The sequence below is a fragment of the Plectrocnemia conspersa genome, unplaced genomic scaffold, assembly GCF_051122295.1.
Source record: "Plectrocnemia conspersa isolate PC_06_02 unplaced genomic scaffold, ASM5112229v1 ptg000003l, whole genome shotgun sequence".
In the NCBI taxonomy this organism is placed as follows: domain Eukaryota; kingdom Metazoa; phylum Arthropoda; class Insecta; order Trichoptera; family Polycentropodidae; genus Plectrocnemia; species Plectrocnemia conspersa.
Window position 1 is genome coordinate 21,022,077 of NW_028277167.1, and position 16,173 is coordinate 21,038,249.

The following is a 16,173-nucleotide window of genomic DNA, read 5'->3' on the forward strand; positions in this document are numbered from 1 at the left end:
TATTAAAAATATAAATTAAATTCAATATTTTGTTATAGAGAGGCGATCCTGGAAGACCAGAAGAAGAGGTATTGATGAGAGCCTTGCGAGATTTCAACATACCAAAGATCGTAACAGATGATATGCCTATTTTCATGGGTCTTATTGGCGATCTATTCCCAGCTCTAGAAGTTCCTAGGAAGCGAGAGATAGATTTTGAAAGAACAGTGAAGCAAGCTGCTTTAGATTTATCTCTACAGCCTGAAGACAACTTTATTTTAAAAGTTGTACAGTTGGAAGAACTACTGGAAGTGCGTCATTCTGTATTTATAGTAGGAAGTGCCGGAACTGGTAAAACACAAGTTTGGAAAACTTTATTTAAGACGTATCAAAACATCAGGAGAAAACCTATTTATAATGATTTAAACCCTAAAGCTGTGACTAATGATGAATTATTTGGTATAATTAATCCGGCTACTAGAGAATGGAAAGATGGCTTATTTTCTGTGATAATGAGAGAGCAAGCTAATCTAAATGGAGATAATCCAAAGTGGATTGTTTTGGATGGCGATATAGATCCTATGTGGATTGAGTCTTTGAATACTGTGATGGACGATAATAAAGTACTGACTTTAGCTAGCAATGAGAGAATTGCGCTAACTTCAGCAATGAGACTCTTGTTTGAAATATCTAATTTGAGAACGGCAACACCAGCTACAGTATCAAGAGCTGGTATATTGTATATAAATCCACAGGATTTAGGATGGAATCCGTAAGTTATAATGCAAGAACTTACTGTTCTTATGAACTTTATTACTATTCATATTTATATTTTTAGCTATGTGACAAGTTGGCTAGAAACTAGAACTATACCAGCAGAAAAATCTAATTTAGTAGTACTGTTTGATAAATACATACCTCCTTGTTTAGAAAATGTCAAAACAAGATTTAAAAAGATAACTCCAATCGTGGAAATGGCACACGTGGCTATGTTATGTCAGCTTTTGAGTTGCTTATTAATTCCTGCTCATACGCCAGCTGATTGTCCTAAGGAGTGGTATGATTTATATTTTGTATTTGCGTGTGTCTGGGCTTTTGGGTCAGCTATGTTCCAAGAGCAATCCATCGATTATAGGATTGGTAATATTTTTTATTAAAATTAATTAGATTAAAAAATACTTACTAATCCAAATTACATTTTAGAGTTTACTAAATGGTGGGTCAATGAGTTTAAATCGGTCAAATTTCCAACTGGTGGTACTGTCTTTGATTATTACATAGAGACCGAAACTAAAAATTTTTTGCCGTGGACAGAACGATTACCAAAATTTGAATTAGATCCTGATATACCACTACAGGTAATTAAGTGCTTTACCTTCATTATTTTAATTACATTTAATCATGACTCAATTTATTTACTAATTAGTTCAAGACTTTTCTGGTAATGTAAAGGTTTGATCAACATATTATGTGTTGCATTTTAAAATATATCTTAAATATGTGTATGTGGCAACCGATAGTGATTGACTGACAAAGTTTGACGAAACAGAAAAAGGGAAGTGCGCTATTTACTTTATCTGGTTGACGACTCAAGATCAACTGTCGTGGCTCACAGCTTTTAATACCCCTAGCGCCTGATGAAAAGAGGGGAGAAGCACTGAGAAATAATATGATAATGATTTATATTTATTAGAAAAGTCTTATCACGCTTTCTTATCTCTCTCGAAAATCAGTCTGGTGTTGCTAAACCTATTTCAACCTTTTATATAAACGCCACGGCTTACAATATCTAAATATAATTACTTTGATCCTTCCACTAATCGTTTCTGATAAAATAGATAACTCACAGCTTGCAGACAGTTTACCATCCAGCTCTAAAGAAGTCTTTCAGTGCTTTCCAAGAGTCTCGTGATACAATATTATCAGTCCTCATTCGTTTTTGTCTGGACTTTTACGTATCATATTCATTAAGCTGGTTTAAGAATTAGTCTTTGCGAATCCAATAAATTTTATTTGCTCTCTTAACTTCACCAGTTTTCCGATAAAAATTAGATGTTTATATATTAAACAACACAATTGGGAAAATGCTACAAAAAAAATGACTTTCAACCTAAAACTATCTGCAAAAAATATGTTCTTCAAACTATGTAACATTCAGTGGCGTAGCTAGGGTATGTGGTACCCCTTAAAATTGCCCCACGCCATATACGTCTTTTGCATGGTTATAAAATCAGCATTTTTTAAAATAATTAATTGGTTATTGTTAAGCTCTTGCTATTCGTGGATATATATATATTTTTTTAGTGCATTTAAGATTAAGTGCCACACTAGACGATCCCATCGCAAATATGCCTCCCCCAAGCAAGTGCCGCCCGGGGCGGCCCGCCCTCCTCGCGCCACCATAGCTACGCCACTGGTAACATTTAAAAGGGTGCTGTACTATTCAAGTTAATAGTGCTTATTTATATGTTACAGTGAATGTATATTACCAGCTAAGTCAACTTTTTTACCATAATAAATATTTATGTACTAACCGTTTTAATGAAATCAAGTGGCGTTCACAACTGTCAGTTAAAGAATACCATTTACATCGCTTTGACAGTTTAGAGCAGCATATAAATTCAGTATCACCTGGTATATACATATATTTTCACTAGTAGAAACAGATTTCGACTAGTGAAAATGATTTCATTAAAATGCTAACAAAAATATATATTTATATATGTAGGTAGATATTATTATACTATTTTTTATAACAATATTATTAGGTTTAATATCACTTTATTTCACTAACTTTTATAAATTATTTATTTCTATGAATGATACATATGGAGAATGTATGTATTTTCGTGATAAATTATTAATTTTAGGCTGTCTTGGTGCCTACATCAGAATGTATTAGAATCAGATATTTCATTGATTTATTAATGGATAAGAAGCATCCAGTTATGTTAGTAGGAAACGCTGGTTGTGGTAAAACTGTTATGGTAAATGAGAAATTAGCTAAGTATGGTTTTTTTAATATTAAATTAATTATTTTCAAATTAAACTTAATGTTAATTATATTAATTAGTTTGTCAGAGAATTACGCTGTTGCGAATGTCCCGTTCAACTTTTATACAACGTCTGAAATGTTGCAAAAGGTTCTGGAAAGACCTTTGGAAAAAAAAGCCGGTAGGAATTATGGTCCACCTGGCAATAAAACTTTGATCTATTTCATCGATGACATGAACATGCCAGAAGTTGACGGTTATGGGACAGTTCAACCTCATACTCTTATAAGACAGCATCTGGATTATAATCACTGGTACGACCGGAGTAGATTGACTTTGAAAGACATTCATAATTGTCAATACGTGTCTTGTATGAATCCAACGTCCGGCAGTTTTACGATAAATCCGAGACTATTACGACATTTTTGCGTATTTGCCGTTAGTTTTCCAGGAACTGAAGCGTTGAATAGTATATATCATTCTATACTTACACAGCATTTTGCCAACGCCGAATTAAGATTCCCATTATCCGTCACGCGATTATCTAGTAAGTTGAACACATATTTTTTTATTAAGATAATTACAGTTTATTATAATGCATTATTTTATATAGCAAACATCGTGGCTGCTACAATTGCACTACATAACAAAGCCAGTCAAATATTCTTACCAACGGCTATTAAGTTCCATTATATTTTTAATCTGAGAGACTTCTCCAACGTCTTCCAAGTATTTAATCATAAACTTATTATAAAATATATGTTTTTATATAAATAATACTTTTTTTAGGGACTCTTATTTAGTACTAGTGAATGTTTATTGTGTCCATCTGATTTGATTCGCTTATGGTTACATGAAACACATCGAGTCTATGGAGATAAGTTAGTAGATGACAAAGACATTGATGGTTTTCTGAAGCTTCAAATCGATATCTGCAAGAAAAACTTTGAGGTATTATAACTACTGTATATTATTTGAAGCAAATATATAATATATAATTTTTATAGGAGCTTGATGAAGCAGCTGTTTTTGAAAGACCGAACATATATTGCCATTTTGCTGGTGGTATTGGAGAACCAAAGTATATGCCAATTACAGCATGGGAACAACTCACACATCTTTTACAAGAAGCTCTGCTCAGTTATAATGACTTAGTAGCTGCTATGAATTTAGTATTGTTTGAAGACGCAATGATGCATATATGCCGGTAAAAATATTTTACTTACGCATTGATCATACACGCCATTGTGGTAATAATTTATTAAATATCGTTCATACAGTATTAACCGCATATTGGAAAGTCCCAGAGGAAGTGCATTGTTAGTGGGTGTCGGTGGTTCTGGTAAACAATCATTGTCTAGATTAGCTGCTTTTATATCGAGTCTTGAAGTATCACAGATTCAACTCAGGAAAGGTTATGGTGTTCAAGATTTAAAAGTAAGCAGCAATTGATCATTGAGTCCAATTATTAAAAAATGTATTTGAATCGCGTATTTTAGAATGAGCTATCCGGATTGTATATGAAAGCTGGACTGAAAAACGTTGGCATTATGTTCCTGATGACGGATGCCCAAGTACCTAATGAGCAATTTTTAGTGCTAATAAACGATCTTCTAGCTTCCGGAGAAGTACCAGATCTATTTCCGGATGATGAGATTGAAAATATAATCTCTGGTGTGAGGAATGAAGTAAAAGGAGCAGGTTTATTAGACACTAGAGAAAACTGCTGGAAGTTTTTTATAGATCGAGTCCGAAAGCAATTAAAAGTAGTGTTATGCTTTTCTCCTGTTGGATCTACATTAAGAGTGAGATCTAGGAAATTCCCGGCTATTATAAACAGCACTGCCATAAATTGGTTCCATGAATGGCCTCAAGAGGCATTGGTGTCAGTTGCTACTAGATTTTTATCTGAGTTAGATGTTTTACCGGTACGTTTCAAAAGTCAAGTGGCGCAATGATTATATATTATATTTACATGTTATGGATTTAAATATAGGAGGAGTTTCGAGATTCAGTTTCAAGATTTATGGCCTATGCACACACTTCGGTGAATTCAATGTCAAAGTCATATTTGAATAACGAAAGGCGCTATAACTATACGACGCCAAAGAGTTACCTTGAGCAAATAAGCTTGTATTCTAAACTGCTTAATATGAAATCATTTGAACTGAGAGCTAAAGTCACTAGGTATTTATCTAAATATTTAAAAACATTTTTAGATTGCTTTAATTTAAAAATATTTTTTAGATTAGAAAATGGGTTAGAGAAACTTAAAAGTACTGCAGAACAAGTCGAAGATTTAAAAGCTAAGCTTGCCATTCAAGAGGTTGAGTTACAACAAAAAAATGAAGCAGCTGATGCTCTTATCAAAATAGTTGGTATTGAGACTGAGAAAGTTCAAAATGAGAAAGCTTTAGCTGACGAAGAAGAAACTAAAGTTGGTATCATAGCTGAAGAAGTATCCAAGAAACAAAGAGACTGCGAAGAAGATTTGGTTAAAGCTGAACCTGCTCTTTTGGCTGCACAAGAAGCATTGAATACTTTGAATAAAGCTAATCTTACAGAGTTAAAGTCATTTGGTTCACCTCCAGGTGCTGTGACAAACGTCACTGCTGCTGTAATGGTTCTGCTCGCTCCTGGTGGTAAAATACCAAAAGACAGAAGTTGGAAATCTGCTAAAGTAAATTTTTAATAAAATAAAAATATAACAAATATATTTTATTCTAAAATATTATACCTTTTTTTTAGATTACGATGGCAAAAGTCGATACATTTTTAGAAGCCCTCATTAATTACGACAAGGAAAATATACACCCAGAAGTAACTAAAGCGATTGCTCCATATTTAAAAGATGTAGAATTTGAACCTGGTAAGTTTATCACTCAAACAGCAATTATAAATGAAATATTATATTTTGTATATTTTTTAGAATTTATAAGATCAAAATCAGCAGCAGCTGCTGGTTTGTGCGCTTGGGTTATAAACATCATCAGATTTTATGAAGTTTACTGTGACGTTGAGCCAAAAAGAAAGGCTTTAGCAGCTGCTAATGCTGAATTGGCAGCAGCTACAGAAAAACTAAGAATCATTAAAGCTAAAGTCTGTGTAAGTATCACTATATCCATAACCGATGTTTTTGATAATATATGTTTAAGTAACGCTTTCGGGTCAAGTCTTTAGAAGAACAATTGGCAAACCTAACTGCAGATTTTGAGCAAGCAACTCTTGAAAAACTTAAATGCCAACAAGAAGCAGATGCCACAAATTGTACAATCAAATTAGCTAATCGACTTGTTGGAGGCTTAGCTAGTGAAAATGTTCGATGGGCTGAAGCAGTATCAAGGTACTTTAATGATTGATTGTTTTTTTAAATATACTTTTATATATGTATGTTTTAGTTTCATGCAGCAGAGTACAACTTTACCTGGAGATGTGTTATTAGTAACAGCTTTTATATCATACGTAGGATGCTTTACAAAGCAATATAGATTAGATCTGTTGAATAAGATGTGGCTTATAAATATCAAGTCTTTAGAGGTATGTTTTAATGTAATCAAAACATATTGTTTGACATTAATAAAATACATATTTCAGCCAGCAGTACCTATAACTGAAGGTCTCGACCCTTTGACGTTGCTCACTGATGATACTCAAATCGCCATGTGGCAAAATGAAGGTTTACCTTCAGATAGGATGAGTACTGAGAATGCAACGATACTTTCAAATTCAGATCGATGGCCGTTGATGATTGATCCACAGGTTTATTTAAATAATTACATTGTAAAAAAACGTTATCTAAATAAAAATATTTTTAACAGTTACAAGGTGTAAAATGGATCAAACAAAAATATGGAGAAAATTTGAACGTCATTCGATTAGGATCTAAAGGTTATTTGGATATTATTGAAAAGGCATTAAGTAAAGGTGATACTGTTTTAGTTGAAAATATTGGTGAGAATGTCGATCCTGTTTTGGATCCGTTATTAGGAAGAAATCTGATTAAAAAAGGAAGGTTAGTTGTAGTGTTAATTTTTATTTTTATGTTGTTATTTATTTTTATTAAATGTTTATTTTTATTTTTTAAGAGCGATCAAGATTGGTGATAAAGAAGTGGAATATAACTCTGACTTTCGCTTAATTTTGCATACCAAATTAGCAAATCCGCATTATAAACCTGAAATGCAAGCACAGACGACTTTGGTGAATTTTACAGTCACACGAGATGGTTTAGAAGATCAGTTATTGGCCGAAGTTGTTAAAGCCGAAAGACCTGATTTGGAAGAGCTGAAAGTAAGCTAAATCTACCGGTTATTATTATAGAACAGTAATGAATATTGAAATATATTAAAGGCCGATCTTACAAAACAACAAAATCAATTTAAAATACAACTGAAAGGATTGGAAGATGATCTTCTATCCAGATTGTCATCAGCTGGTGGTAATATTTTAGGAGATACAGCTTTGGTTGAAAATTTAGAGACAACCAAAAAAACTGCTGCTGATATTGAAAGAAAAGTATGTTATTAATTTGTTGCATGTATTAAACTGTAAAGTGAACACTATTTATTTAATTATTACAAAATTGTAGGTGGCAGAAGCTAAGATTACGTCTATAGAAATTGATCAAGCAAGAGAAATATATAGACCAGCCGCAGCAAGAGCTTCTTTACTATATTTCATACTGAACGATCTAAATACGATAAATCCAATTTATCAATTCTCTCTAAAAGCATTCAGCGTCGTTTTTCAAAAGGCGATTTCTAAAGCAGATCCGGCTGAAGACGTAAATTTGAGAGTTCAAAATCTAATTGACTGTATTACTTATTCAGTTTTTCAATATACCACAAGAGGATTGTTTGAATGTGATAAGCTTATATTTTCTTCACAGATGACATTCCAGGTTAAAAAATTTATAAATATTTTTTTGATGAAACCTAAAATTGTATTTTATTGAACAGATATTGCTGATGAGTGAAGAAGTGCTGCCAGCCGATTTAGATTTCCTGTTAAGGTTTCCAATTAAACCACATGTAACAAGCCCTGTTGATTTTTTAACAAATCAAAATTGGGGTGGTATATGTTCTTTGTCTAGTAAAGATGAATTCAGGTACTTATAAATTATTTTAAATAAATAATAATATTTACAAAATAGATATATATACCATTTTTAATATACGTAGAAATCTTGATCGGGACATTGAAACATCATCGAAACGTTGGAGGAAATTAGTCGAAATGGAATGTCCTGAAAAAGAAAAATTTCCTCAAGTATGCTTTAATGTTTTATTTTTTAAAACAAGTTTTATTTATATTATATTAAACTTAATATGATACAAATTTAGGAATGGAAAAATAAAACTCCTTTGCAAAGATTATGCATGATGCGAGCATTACGTCCGGACAGAATGACTTACGCACTAGCGTTTGTATTTTATTTATTTTATTTTTTATAACTATAAATTATTAAATAAATCATAATATTTTTATAGTGCATTCATTGAAGAAAAAATGGGAGCAAAGTTCGTGGAAAACAGGACAATGGAGTTCAGCAAATCATTTGAAGAGACAAGTCCATCAACTTCAATATTTTTCATATTATCACCTGGCGTAAATCCTTTAAAAGATGTTGAAACTCTTGGAAAGAGCTTGGGCTTCACTTCAGACAAAGGAAATTTTCATAACGTCTCATTGGGTCAAGGTCAAGAGGTTGTCGCTGAAAGGGCGATGGATATTGCGGCTCAGAATGGACATTGGGTCGTCTTACAGGTGCTTTAATATTTTTTAATTATTATAAATATAAGTATTTAACTATGTATATTTTTAGAATATACATCTGGTTAAAAAATGGCTGCCCTCGCTTGAAAAAACACTGGAGGTTAACTCTTCTGGCTCGCATCCAGATTATAGGGTTTTTGTGAGCGCTGAACCAGCTGCTACTGCTGCGGCACATATTATACCTCAGGGAATTTTAGAATCTTCTATTAAAATAACTAACGAACCACCGACTGGAATGCAGGTAAAACAAAATAAAGTATTAGTTAATTTTATAAATCTTAGTTTGCTACTATAAATGGCTAATCAACATTCTGATCAAACTAAGAACAGATCTTGTGACAATATTTATTAGATAAAATTAAATAATCCATACAAAAACTTTAACCAAAATAGTGAAGCATCGTTTAAATTGACCCTTATTTATATTTTAATAATTTAAAAAAAGGAATAAGTTTGTTTATATTCAATTACCGTTGCAAATTTTTAACATATTAGTATTTGAGATTATGTTGTGTGACTAATCCAAAAATCTAAACCTTAAAGCGATATTTTTGGGGTATATTATAATACCAGTAATAAAATCTGCTAAAATATTTATATTTATGCAAAAAATCTAGCTCTTAAAATTGTTTCATTCTTATGGCAAATGTTTTAGTTAAAATCTAATATTTTTTTACAGGCAAATCTTCATAAAGCTTTAGATAACTTCAACCAAGAAACTCTTGAGATGTGTGGTAAAGAAGCCGAGTTTAAAGTAATTTTATTCTCCTTGTGCTATTTCCATGCTGTAGTAGCAGAAAGAAGAAAGTTTGGACCTCAAGGCTGGAACAAAGTGTATCCATTCAACGTCGGTACGTTGCACTCAATTTATAAATATAAACCATTTAAATGCATAAACTAACCATTAATACGACTTATCTATATTAGGTGATCTAAACATAAGCGTGTCAGTATTATATAATTATCTAGAAGCCAATTCCAAAGTGCCTTGGGAAGATTTGCGATATCTATTTGGAGAAATCATGTATGGAGGACACATAACTGACGATTGGGACAGGAAACTTTGCATATCTTATTTGGAAGAGCTAATGCAACCAGATTTGGTAAGTGTTTAAACTCTACTTTTATACTTTGATATTTAAGTTTAATATAAGTATATAATGTATTTAGGTTGACGGAGAACTGCAATTAGCACCAGGATTCCCAGCTCCGCCAAATACTGATTACGTCGGTTATCATGCTTACATAGATGACGCAATGCCGGCAGAATCTCCTTATCTTTATGGATTACATCCAAATGCAGAAATTGGATTTTTGACAACCACTAGCGAGAATCTTTTTAGGACCGTTTTCGAAATGCAGCCAAGAGATGCTGGTGCTTCTGGGGCTGCCACAGTCACTAGGGAGGAGAAGGTATTAAGCATCTATTAATATATTTAATACTGTAATAACTATATTATTTTGCTATTTAGGTGAAGCAAATTTTGGATGAAATCATGGAAAAACTCCCAGAAGAGTTTAACATGGCTGAGATTACAGGAAAAGTTGAGGAAAGGACTCCTTATGTCATCGTCGCTTTTCAAGAATGTGAACGTATGAATTATTTGACTGGAGAACTCAAGCGTTCTTTGAAGGAGTTAGATCTTGGATTAAAAGGAGAATTAACTATTACTTCTGATATGGAAGACTTAGAAAACGCCCTTTTCTTAGATCAGGTTTGATATTTATTTATATATATTCTAATATATTTATTATTTTATATTATTTGAATAGGTACCTCCAGTTTGGTCTTCAAGAGCATATCCATCACTCTTAGGGTTGACAGCTTGGTTCGTAGATCTTTTATTACGCTTACGAGAACTTGAAGCTTGGTCAACAGATTTTGTTGTATGTTATTGTATTAAATAATTAATAATCATAGATATATTAATTTAAGTTTTTAATGGCAGTTACCCGCATCTGTATGGTTGGGTGGATTTTTCAACCCTCAGAGCTTATTAACAGCAATCATGCAAAGCACGGCTCGTCGTAATGAACTACCCTTAGACAAAATGTGTTTGCAATGCGATGTAACGAAGAAAAATAAAGAAGACTTCACGTAAATTAAATAATAATTTTAAATTATATAAGAATACTTTATTATATTATATTTTATATATTTCATAGAACTGCTCCTAGAGAAGGTGCTTACGTACATGGACTGTTAATGGAAGGTGCTAGATGGGATGTTCAAGCAGGAATTATTATGGATTCGCGTTTAAAAGAACTGTTTCCTCAAATGCCTGTCATAAATATCAGAGTAAGTTATTTATTTACATTTAAAAATATGGTCATTTCGAATATTTATTATTCATTTTCAGGCAATAACACAAGATAAACAAGATTTACGAAACATGTACGAGTGTCCTGTATATAAGACTAGAACCAGAGGTCCAACTTTTGTCTGGACTTTCAATCTAAAGACCAAAGACAAGCCTTCAAAGTGGACTTTAGCAGGCGTTGCACTTTTACTGCAAGTCTAATTTTTAATGCACATTTTAAAAGTTCTGTGATAATTTGAGATTTTATAGAAATTTATTCTGTAGATAGATGTTACAATAAAATTTTAAATTAGCAATTGTTATCATTCAATCATGTGTTTTAAATTATAGAATTGTTGTGCTGTTTAATTAAAATCACTAGTGATTGATCTGATACAGTTTTATAACAATTTATTCAATAAGTAAATTTTGATTGCTCGTAATCCGCATTAAGATAAAAAACAATTAAACAATATATTACACACGATTAGGAGATATTTTTTATAATTATTTATAGATACATTTACAACTATGACATACATCGATTAAAAAAATTCACAGCTAGAAGCTCATCTTATCACCTTCACCGATCGATCAACTTTTGAGCTCCTTTGCAATTCGAACAACGACTCGAGATTCGTCAATCTTGCAGTCGATTCATTATAAATCCGGTTTTACATAATGAATTGAATGTTTCAACGTCCGATAAATATTGAAGAACTTTTTTGATAGGCTCCAATGGTTCTATTTGGATTTGAAGAGAGTTCTTCGTCGGATTGATTGTCGCTTTCTATTTCTTCACACTCAGGATTTGTAATGTTATTGGCACGTCTCCATTTCGCTCTTCTATTTTGAAACCATGTTTTAACCTATTTAAATAAATAATTTAATAATTTATAATTAATATTTATTATCAAAATTATGTTTAATATGTACTTGTCTATCGCTGAGCTTCAATTGACCGGCAAGCAATTTTCTATCTTCCGGACTCAGATATTTGTGTGCTCCAAATCGTTTCTCCAAATTTTGCGTTTGTTGTGGAGTGAATCTAACCTGTCCCCCTTTTCGTTTCACCAAAGAAGATCCAGGACGATAGTATCCTAAGTTCTGATATCCCAAATTTGATAGACCGCTATATCCATAATTCAAAAAACCGACAGGCAACGGCCAATGATGGGCGTTTTCAGATACTATAAATACACAAAAAAAAAATCGTTATCACAATTTTTAACTGAAAATTATATTTCCTCGTTATTCATAGTTTTATGGGCAATATAAAATAATCGCGTTATCGCCACACCCATTAATGATTGTTATAACTTGTTGAAGTACTGATTCACGTCGTTACTTAAATTTAGTTCACGATAAAAATTATATTTATGAAACTCATTGTCAAATTTGACATAAAATGTACATTGTTAGATATCAGTGATATAAATAAAATCAACGAAAGGGAAAATCCAAGCATTAAAAACCCAATTTATTAAGATAAAGTGAATTTATTTATAAATCGATATAATAGTCCAAAGATAGTAGTATAAAATTATAATATATTAATTATTTTTTAACCAATTGTTAAACATGTATTGTAGAAGTAGATGCAGTTGATTTTCATAAGGTAATAAAATTTATTTATGTTATAATATAATAAAGATAAATATATGATAATTTGCAACAAAACCTCATAAATTAAGGAAATATACAAACTGTTGAGATAATTGCTTATTAATAAAGAAAAATATATACCATAGGCACTCTTTGTGGTTAGGTAATTAAAAGTTCTCTTTTAATCAGTTTTAATTTGAATTATCATTTTTATATTATTATACTGGTAATGACGTGCATCAACATATCAATTTTTAGGCATATTTTTCCAATATAATATATTTCTGATTCATAAGTTATAATTTAAATAATATTATTTTATTAATTATATTTTTATCATATTAATTACAATTATATAATGTAATACTTTATTGAATTGTTGGCAAACACTGCTTTTTGTTATGGTTTTCATTTTAATCCTTGTCAATTACATGTCGTCTGTTGTCATTTGCGGTGATATGATCGCGCTTAACTGCGAATTTGCGGTTTTGTTTATTTTTTTAAATATATCAATGATTATATAGAGAATCTATTTTATTAGATTTTAGCAAATTTTCCCAACCGCGAAGGAAATGGACAGCAGGAAGCGGCGAATATTCGCGGCTCTCATTATCAAGCGATAATATAACTTTTTATTTCTGATTTTATGTAAAGCTCGTGTAATGCATTTAATAAAACATGTGTTAACATAAAACAATTGTATCAAATGTTATAGCAGCGAACAAGTAAACTGATTCAGAGACAAATATATATATATATAAAATACTAGAAATTTAATAAATATTATATAATCCTGCACACATGCAGTATAATATTTAAAAGTAATTATAAAAAATATATTTTAATTCCTTTAGATTTTTTTATAAATATTATGTTTATCATTTCTAAGAAATGATAAGCAATTATATATATTGCAATCTAAGTAATTCATCAAAATAGTATAAAAAACGTTTCCGGCCGCTTGATAAAAATGTTGTTTTTTAAAATAATGTATTTACTTCCATACATATTTAACTAAGGTTTAAATAAAATAGATATTTACATTATTAAACTGTATATTATAGATATGTGCATATTGAAATATAAAGTAAATTAACAAAAATCTGATAAATATTTTTAAATACATAAATATAATTTTATACCCAATTTGCAATAGTATTGCAACAACACGTAACAAACCAATCGATTAGATTAGTTACAATTACTAATTAAAGTGAAAATCTTGAATATATTCGATACAATCGAATGTTCCACTTAAGATAAGATAGCGTTTAAGTGCTTAATATCGACTTTGCGCAATTATAGTTAATATATAAGAAAATAATTTTCAACGAACTGCAATGTTTGGTTTGGATTAATATTGATGTCAAAAATGATTGATTATTTAATGACCAAAAAAAATAGTACAAAATAAACAAATTTTCTTCTGTCAACCAAACATATTTATCTAACTATGTTTCACTATATATAATAATAATCTGCTTATTTTGTCATTGTATGTAGTACTAATCTATAGCTTTATTAATGTACTTAATTATTGATAATGAATCACTTAATCGTTTGCTGAATTTATAATAATATATTTTATGTATATAAAAATAGTGCATACCATTACTAAAATAAGATCCATATTGTTCCCCAAAAGACAATGGAGAATACTGCAATCTTGGGCTATTTAAACCATATCCATAGCTCGAACTTCCAATCGAAGATCTTCTGTATTTTTCGCTATATGAAAAGTCTTCACTTTCTAACGAAAGCTTCCTGGTCGAAAAGCTCTCATCTCTTCTATACGGATGAAATACACTATTGTCGGATCTGATCTCTTCTTTAGAAACAATCCGATTTGTTTTAGTGTCTAATATATCGTCGATACGAAAGGAAGTCTTTCCAATTGGCGCTGAACACATTTTTATGTCATACGTTATCACTCGCAATTACACAGAGCTGAACTGTGCGTTTTAAATCGACCAAACTTCAATATATATGTATGGCACTGATAATGCAGTGATTAACAGGAAGCGATGCTAAACTATTTCAATTTGTGTTATCGGACACGAAAAAAATTTGATAAGCTCGGCATTAAAGAGTATAGCACGCATGCGATTCTATTTTACGTATGGTCGATGTAATCTTAAACGACAATATTAAGATCTTTGATAATAATTTGTGGATAACACGAGATTATATTAGTGTCACTTTGTCTAGCCTTAATCAAAAAAAATCTGCTCTAAAAATATTAAAAACAAAATCTTAAAGATAAGGGCAAATTAAATAAATCAACAAAAAAAGAACGAGACAATCCAAGAATATCATTTCTGTTACAGAGTTACGGAATTATCGCTTTGGAAGGTAACAAAGATAATAAGAAACCCTTAATTATATTTTCCCCTAATCAGAGTTAATAAAAAAAATGGTTCAGGAAAAGTTAAAGCTTTCGGCGATCACTTACTTAATATAATACATTAAAATCTTTTGTAAATGACACTGAAAAATGATCAGAATATTGATAATGAAATTTTTGATTTTTAAAATATACCTCTTTTTTTTAAAAAATCTTAATAAAATAAATAAAATATGATATGAAATATATATCAAATAATTGCCGGTGAGTCAGCAGATTAATGATCATCCAATTCAATTTAGTAGTTAGATTAAACTATTTTCAACCCAATAGAATAATAAGTTGAGCAACAAATTTTTTTACTGAAACCAGGAAAAGAATCTGGCAAAATTTATTTTTATTGACCAATAAGCATCTTACCATTTATGTCAAAAATATTAAATACATTATAATTAAAAATAATCAAACCGGTAATAGAGGAACTTAATCCCTTACGAAATTATTAATTTTGGCTTTATAATATATACATATATATTTCTAAAACCAATACAGCAAATAAGACTTTAAAATTAAAAAATAATGATCAGTTGTATTCTTAGATATCTCAGACTTTCACCAAAGTGTGGCATCGTGGATTAATTTTAAAAATTAAAAGATTGCTTTGCTAATAATACAATCCTACCTAAAAGATACACTTCTAAATTAAGCTTGGAGAAGTAAACACAGATCATGTGTTCCTCAGAGCAGCGTTTTTGGACCGATGCTGTATTTGTTATACACAATAGATCATTCTCAGATAAACTCAATAAGTATTGAAGTATTAACTGAAGACACTATAATAATGCCGTCTGATACTGATTCAAAAATAGCATCGAAAAAATAGCATTAACCTAAAAAATCTAAATGGCAAATCAGAGCTAATGAAAGTAAACTAGATACTTGTCTTCCACTATCCCTTAACAAGAAATGCACACCACAAGGTAACCCCATTAAATATTTTAGAATTCATCTCGATAAAAGTCTGACATGAAAAACTCAAATTTAGAACAAAGGGAGCCATCTGGGACTTCAACTTTGTAGGCTGTAGTGGCTCACAGGACCAAATTTAGGCTAATTATTTGAAGAAAAAATGATAATATTTAACTCTTTTATAATATAGTCTCTATATATTATTATA

The 16,173-nt window shown here is 30.8% G+C and overlaps 2 protein-coding genes across 2 annotated transcripts in view; one reads left to right on the plus strand and one right to left on the minus strand.

Annotated features, from left to right (window-relative positions):
• Dhc93AB (Dynein heavy chain at 93AB) overlaps positions 1 to 11,378 on the plus strand; it is a 26,584-nt gene extending 15,206 nt beyond the window's left edge. The window contains exons 26-59 of the mRNA XM_088182464.1: positions 39 to 751; positions 818 to 1,119; positions 1,183 to 1,337; positions 2,850 to 2,986; positions 3,053 to 3,519; positions 3,586 to 3,701; positions 3,762 to 3,923; positions 3,980 to 4,179; positions 4,253 to 4,409; positions 4,472 to 4,900; positions 4,969 to 5,159; positions 5,220 to 5,652; positions 5,721 to 5,841; positions 5,902 to 6,077; positions 6,146 to 6,315; positions 6,371 to 6,509; positions 6,567 to 6,731; positions 6,791 to 6,984; positions 7,058 to 7,262; positions 7,323 to 7,487; positions 7,561 to 7,872; positions 7,931 to 8,079; positions 8,153 to 8,240; positions 8,315 to 8,394; positions 8,462 to 8,738; positions 8,797 to 8,988; positions 9,427 to 9,598; positions 9,675 to 9,850; positions 9,918 to 10,160; positions 10,220 to 10,462; positions 10,521 to 10,634; positions 10,697 to 10,845; positions 10,914 to 11,046; positions 11,108 to 11,378. Of these exons, the coding sequence (XP_088038590.1) occupies positions 39 to 751; positions 818 to 1,119; positions 1,183 to 1,337; positions 2,850 to 2,986; positions 3,053 to 3,519; positions 3,586 to 3,701; positions 3,762 to 3,923; positions 3,980 to 4,179; positions 4,253 to 4,409; positions 4,472 to 4,900; positions 4,969 to 5,159; positions 5,220 to 5,652; positions 5,721 to 5,841; positions 5,902 to 6,077; positions 6,146 to 6,315; positions 6,371 to 6,509; positions 6,567 to 6,731; positions 6,791 to 6,984; positions 7,058 to 7,262; positions 7,323 to 7,487; positions 7,561 to 7,872; positions 7,931 to 8,079; positions 8,153 to 8,240; positions 8,315 to 8,394; positions 8,462 to 8,738; positions 8,797 to 8,988; positions 9,427 to 9,598; positions 9,675 to 9,850; positions 9,918 to 10,160; positions 10,220 to 10,462; positions 10,521 to 10,634; positions 10,697 to 10,845; positions 10,914 to 11,046; positions 11,108 to 11,269 (7,287 nt within the window). The 3' untranslated portion in view covers positions 11,270 to 11,378. The remainder of the gene's footprint in view (positions 1 to 38; positions 752 to 817; positions 1,120 to 1,182; positions 1,338 to 2,849; positions 2,987 to 3,052; positions 3,520 to 3,585; positions 3,702 to 3,761; positions 3,924 to 3,979; positions 4,180 to 4,252; positions 4,410 to 4,471; positions 4,901 to 4,968; positions 5,160 to 5,219; positions 5,653 to 5,720; positions 5,842 to 5,901; positions 6,078 to 6,145; positions 6,316 to 6,370; positions 6,510 to 6,566; positions 6,732 to 6,790; positions 6,985 to 7,057; positions 7,263 to 7,322; positions 7,488 to 7,560; positions 7,873 to 7,930; positions 8,080 to 8,152; positions 8,241 to 8,314; positions 8,395 to 8,461; positions 8,739 to 8,796; positions 8,989 to 9,426; positions 9,599 to 9,674; positions 9,851 to 9,917; positions 10,161 to 10,219; positions 10,463 to 10,520; positions 10,635 to 10,696; positions 10,846 to 10,913; positions 11,047 to 11,107) is intronic.
• On the minus strand, positions 11,077 to 14,615 carry LOC148236923 (uncharacterized). The gene is made up of 3 exons (XM_088182465.1): positions 14,262 to 14,615; positions 11,984 to 12,237; positions 11,077 to 11,916 (listed from the first exon to the last, which is right to left on the minus strand). Exons 1-3 carry the CDS (start codon positions 14,560 to 14,562, stop codon positions 11,743 to 11,745), a joined length of 729 nt encoding a protein of 242 aa, XP_088038591.1. The 5' UTR covers positions 14,563 to 14,615; the 3' UTR covers positions 11,077 to 11,742.
• Positions 14,616 to 16,173: the final 1,558 nt, after the last annotated feature.

What these genes read in the sequence shown, in the direction of transcription:
- LOC148236923 (XM_088182465.1), bottom strand. Translation starts at nt 14,562, where the DNA reads ATGTGTTCAGCGCCAATTGGAAAGACTTCCTTTCGTATCGACGATATA. An exon ending in TGGATCTTATTTTAGTAATG is followed by an intron (nt 12,238 to 14,261) that starts GTATGCACTATT and finishes GTGTATTTATAG; the next exon opens with TATCTGAAAACGCCCATCAT. An exon ending in TGAAGCTCAGCGATAGACAA is followed by an intron (nt 11,917 to 11,983) that starts GTACATATTAAA and finishes TTATTTAAATAG; the next exon opens with GTTAAAACATGGTTTCAAAA.